Below are 5,346 nucleotides of genomic sequence, written 5' to 3'. Positions count from 1 at the left end.
GTTTTATTTATAGACCGCTATTCCGCAATGATCATAGTGGTGTACAGTAAAAATTGCAATACAATACAAAAAATTGCAAGGCCTCTCTCCCCCTCAAGATGGTGGTCTTGTTCTCTCTTGTTTGTCTCTCTGCCACATACACATGTGCAAGCGAGTGCACACATTGCCCTTCTTACTGTGAACTCACAATTATTATTAGTTGAACGTCTACTAATACCAGAGAAGTATTGAAATACAGCCTGTGGATTTTTGAACTTTCACGTGTCATACTAACCATCTTCTACATTTGGGGTCATAAAAAGCTCCCATTGTTCTACCTCATTTGAGTGCGATAGTGCTTAAGGCTGTTACATTATATTAATTCAACTGATTGTATTAATGTACTGTTCAAAGATATAACTATGTTAATTTGTTTGAGGAAGGAAACCTGTAATACCTTTCAAACTGACTGACAAAACAAAATTTAAAGCATAAGCTTTCATAGACTCCTGTATCATAAAGTGCATGAAATGAAGCATCAGTGGATAGATCCATGTACCAGCAGGTGGGGAGGACAGGTGTATAAATTAATAGAACTGCAAAATATGTATGTATGATGATGGAGTTCCTTCTCGATAATGGTTGAACATATGAACAAGGGAGGAAATTCTGTGTCTAGTGCATTAGCGTAGGTCCAGTTCCCGTAAAATGTTGCAATAAAGGATCTTTGAGAGCCCTACTTAGTAGCTGTAATGAAAACTAGTATTTAATATGTGTAGTGTACCAAGACATGGTAACTTAGCATACCATACATATTAAAATACTAACTGCCATCACTGATACTAAGTAGGGTTTTCATCTTTGAGACTGAATTTATCACCCCATCACAATATGCACATGTTTCACATTTCTGGTACAATTCAGAAATGCAATTACATACCCCTTCTTTGCCTATTGATATATAACCCTGTCAACAGAGGCATCACTCCTTGTATTTGATGCAGTGGATTGGAGTCCACAAAATATTATAGTGAAATAATCTTTCAGTGTCAAAGGTACCACAGGATTCCTTGATAGCTTTTGGTTATATTAATGTTCATTCAAAAAATGTGATTTTTTTAATAAAAAATTATCATTTAGGAAATGTTGAAGAAGTGCCATCTTTGTATAGAATCAATTGTTCAAGCCAAAGACAGACAGGCTGCTGAAGCAAATAAAAATGCAAGCATTCTTTTAGAAGAGTTGGATTTAGAGAAGGTAAGAATTTGCTTTTTTAAAATAAAGATTTCTGTCTGGGTTAGGAAATAAATTATTGTAGCCTTAGATTGAGAAACCATGTAATCTCAAATGGTTTGCGATTGCCAGGAAAGCACCTCCTCTTAATAGCAAAGCATGATCCTTTTGCAGAAGACATTATGGTGAATGGACCAAAGTACATAGCTATAGTTTTTTGTGGGTTTTTCAAGCTATATGACCATGTTTTAGAAGAGTTTATTCCTGATGTTTCATCAGCATCTATGGCTGGCATCTTCTCTGAACACAGATGCTGGCAAAACGTCAGGAACAAACTCTTCTAAAACATGGTCACCGGCCATGAAAGCCTTCGACTTTACATAACCATAGCTGGAGTGCTGTTATTGGATGCAAAATTTTGTTTCATGCAGCAGGATAAGAACATCCTTCATCTAATTCCTTAACTGACACCAAAGATTACTTCTCAGTTCAAAGGGCACAGAAACTTGCCTTTCCCCTTCTTTCTGCTTTCACTATTCATTGCTGGAATAGTACATAAGAATTTTGTATGATCTTCAAGTTAAAAATTACTTAACCAAATGCTACTAATCTTTGTTTCTGTCTTCATCCCTGGCAAGAAAAATGTTCATATGAATATTGTCTATATGGCTGAGTAAGGGCATAACCTTGCCATACTAAACTCAATGAATTTGTCCCGTCCAAAGGATAATTTGACTTACTTGGTTATGGAAATGGCTACATTTATAACCCTCTGGGAATCTTATACTTTTAAGAAAATCTGCAGTATAACTATCTGGATTTGCACCACATGCCTTTCATTAAGGCATTTCAAAATGTTGCCATCTTAGAAGAACCTGTCTTTGACCAAAGAGTTCTCCTTAGAATCCTTAAGAATTAGGAATCCCTTGGTATCAAGGCATTTCAACAGGGAGTATTTATGCTGCTAGGGTGTACTGCTTTTTGAACATCCTGTTCCCTGGATGTTTTCCTGTCTGAAAGAGAAACAAAATTCTTTCCTAATGAATTTCTATTTTCCTAGTACACCAAAAGCCACTTCTCCCTATCTTGTGTAGTCACCCAAATCCTGGTCTCCCAGTAAAATGGTGACTAAGCTAGTTGCTGTTGCCTCTCTAGTTTATGGCCATGTTCTGCCCTTAGGGCCAGTGTTGTGGCCAGAGTAGCAGCATGGAAAACTACTTGGTTGTGTTACTCAGGGGGTAGATTCATGTTGCTAATTCTGTCTAGCCAGTGTTTGTTTCAGTAGCTCAAAACAGTTTGGATAAGCACTAGATATCATACAAATGGAAACAAAAACACAGAAAAAAAGCATTAACAATTATGAAGGAGGAGGAATAAACTTCCAGTAAGCCCTGTTTGTTTTGTGATTTTGTGTGACAAAGAGGCTTGGTATACTTTGAACTGAAGTGGCTCCCCAAATTGTCTGATATAGCTAGTCATCCAAATACAGAACATTTCAGAACATAGTTTCAAATATAATTTTCTCTGTGGTTGATGTTGCTTTTTGGCAAACTTGTTTTCTGTAGCTGCCTTCATTTGAGATGAACTGCTTATGAGAACTGTCCCAATCGGAGAATGTGAACATTTCTGTTATCAGTGATTGCAGGGTGGAGCAGCATTTACATCCTGATGAAACACAGACATGTCTCTTAGAGCAGGGTAAAACCAGTCATAATACTGCATTATGGGATTGTCTGCACATTCCAGTTTTAGGCTTAAATTTTTTAAAACCAATTGGATGATTATTTCCGTTTCACTTGGCTGCTTTCTTTTTGCTTAACAGTTGCATATTTTCCATTGACAATGTTGTCATGGCTGTGTTTATGTTAGGAAAGGAACTTTCCTAGGCTTTAGACTTCAATTATAAGCTACTCAAAACCACTCTCTTTGGTGATGTTTGAAAGGGGACTGTACCAAGAGGGAAGTGCCCTGTAACAACTAAGAAAGGGAATACATAGCAGACTTTCATATCTGTTTGAAATCACTTGTGCCTTGCTTTTTCCCAGTTGCTGAAGGTAACTCATATGTAGAGAACTTGCAGGGAAACCCAGGTGTGAACCACCATCACCCCAATAGTCCTACTGCATAAGAAAAATGTGTTGAGCAAATTGCATGTGATTTGTGAGCCAAGAGATCCCCAGTTCAAATTTCACTCCTGTACTGTGGACAGTGTTGGCTAAAATGTATTTACTTTGGTGGCCTTAGGTGAGATTCACGATATGGGAACATGGGGCTTTCTTTTCATGTTACCAGAAGTATGTCTAAACTAGCCTAAATACTTAAGATTTGCTGCACAAACACTAAGTGTTCACATAAGTAAGGTTGGATTGATTTATATGTTTTTTCTCAGTTTGAGGAAAGAGACAATCAGGACAATCATACCTGCACAAGATGTAGTTTCTGATTAATAGCTTCCTTTGATTTCCATTGAATGGTTTTGATTTGCAGCTACGGGAAGAAAGTAGAAGACTGGCTCTAGCTGCAAAAAGGGAGAAAAGGAAGGAGAAGAGAAGAAAGAAGAAGGAAGAACAGAGGAGGAAGCTGGAAGAAATAGAGGCAAAAAACAAAGAAAATTTTGAACTACAAGCTGCTCAAGAAAAGGAAAAGCTGAAAGCTGAAGGTAGGAATTAGATTTGTATGCTGTAGACTCAGAACAGGTTACAAAACAATACGGCTGGTACCCATGAATTAACTTAACCCATGTCCAAAAAATATGTTCTCTCCAGGCATTTTCCAGGTTCTCCAGCATGATTTTATGGTATGTTTTGGTGGAAGTTGACCATCAACTCATGCTGAAGGATCTAGAAATGCCTGGAGATGTGTTCTCTCTAGAAATATTTAGGTCCTTCACCGTGACTGTATGCTCAGCTTGTGCAAGAAGTTATTCATTTCAGCAGGGTTCACTGTTTTGTGGCTTTGCTTTTCCCCAGTTAGTCCAGGAATGTATTCCCCATGGATATGATGGTCACACTGTAATTCTTTCAGACACAAACATTTGTTTTTTCCATTTTCAGCATCTGTGTTTTGCTCTGAAAAAAGTAACTTTCAACTGGTCATTAATTTTGTAAATCTAACCGTATTCAGTCAATATGACTATACAGTTAGTCAGAGCAAAATCCTTACTAAAATTTTGAAGATATGGGATAACATTTTTTCCATGACTTTAATGTTTAAAACATAATTGGATTGTCATTTTTCTACTGCAAGTTGTGTGTGTTTCCTTTTCAACCATTGCAGTAGTTGTTGCAAAGAACTGACTTTCTTTAAACCAAAATGAAAGAAGGGTTTTTTCAGAACTAGACTTGAGATTACCTTTTGTTGGATCCAGGACAAACCAGCTGCTTGAGTGAGCTCTGAAGAGTTCACATAAGGGACTTGTGCTAACCCAGCCAAATTGTTCACTTCCTTTCAGCACTTGATCCATATGCTAAATAACAAATTGCTTGACAGACTCCCTTAGTTTAAAAGCCATTTGATACAAGGCACAAGAGTTTGTTGTTTGGGGGAAAGCTTGGTCATGTGAAAGGAGTTTCATGGTTCTGTGGAGCCTAGTCCTTCCATTTGTGAGGCTGCGTGCTAAGGAACTATGGGCACAGTATAATAAGTATTTATTAACCATTCAGTATTAATACATGGTAGATGTATTCATCCTCACAGTTCATTAAATAGATGTATACTTCAGTTAACAAATTAGATGTGTTCTTGGGCATTACTTCTTTAACAGAAACTTTGGTACCAGAGGCAGAAATCACATGGAAAGAATAGGGATGGTTTCCTACACCACAAAAAACACACAAAAAACCCCCAATTTGAACATGTTTCAGCTAACATTTTATTCAGAAGCAAAGATATGCACATGTGAAATAAAACATCCAGGTCAGGTAAGCATTGCTTAAGTAGACAAAAACATTTGGCATCTTCTGTAGATCCATTTAAGGCTTCGCCCAAAATGCATCCAGGGATGACTTTTTCTTTCACTAGCTTCCATGTTTCTCGTAATTTCCATTTTGATGGCTAAACTTACAGATCTCTGCTTTTTTATAACAATCTTAGGAGAGCTAGTGAGGCTTATCTGCATTTCCCTTGTCTCTCTGC

General features: G+C 37.4%; 1 protein-coding gene across 4 annotated transcripts in view; it reads left to right on the top strand.

The window, feature by feature from the left end:
- The window catches only part of ANKRD17 (ankyrin repeat domain 17), an 87,348-nt gene that overhangs the window by 66,889 nt on the left and 15,113 nt on the right, over positions 1-5,346 (top strand). For all 4 annotated transcript variants that reach the window (XM_042472712.1, XM_042472710.1, XM_042472709.1 and 1 more), the window contains 2 exons: positions 1,120-1,236; positions 3,700-3,871. In XM_042472712.1, coding sequence (XP_042328646.1) covers positions 1,120-1,236; positions 3,700-3,871 — 289 coding nt within the window. The remainder of the gene's footprint in view (positions 1-1,119; positions 1,237-3,699; positions 3,872-5,346) is intronic.

The sequence above is a fragment of the Sceloporus undulatus genome, chromosome 6 (genome assembly GCF_019175285.1).
Source record: "Sceloporus undulatus isolate JIND9_A2432 ecotype Alabama chromosome 6, SceUnd_v1.1, whole genome shotgun sequence".
NCBI lineage: Eukaryota > Metazoa > Chordata > Lepidosauria > Squamata > Phrynosomatidae > Sceloporus > Sceloporus undulatus.
Note: the sequence above shows the minus strand (reverse complement) of the source record. Positions and strands in the feature narration are given on the sequence as shown.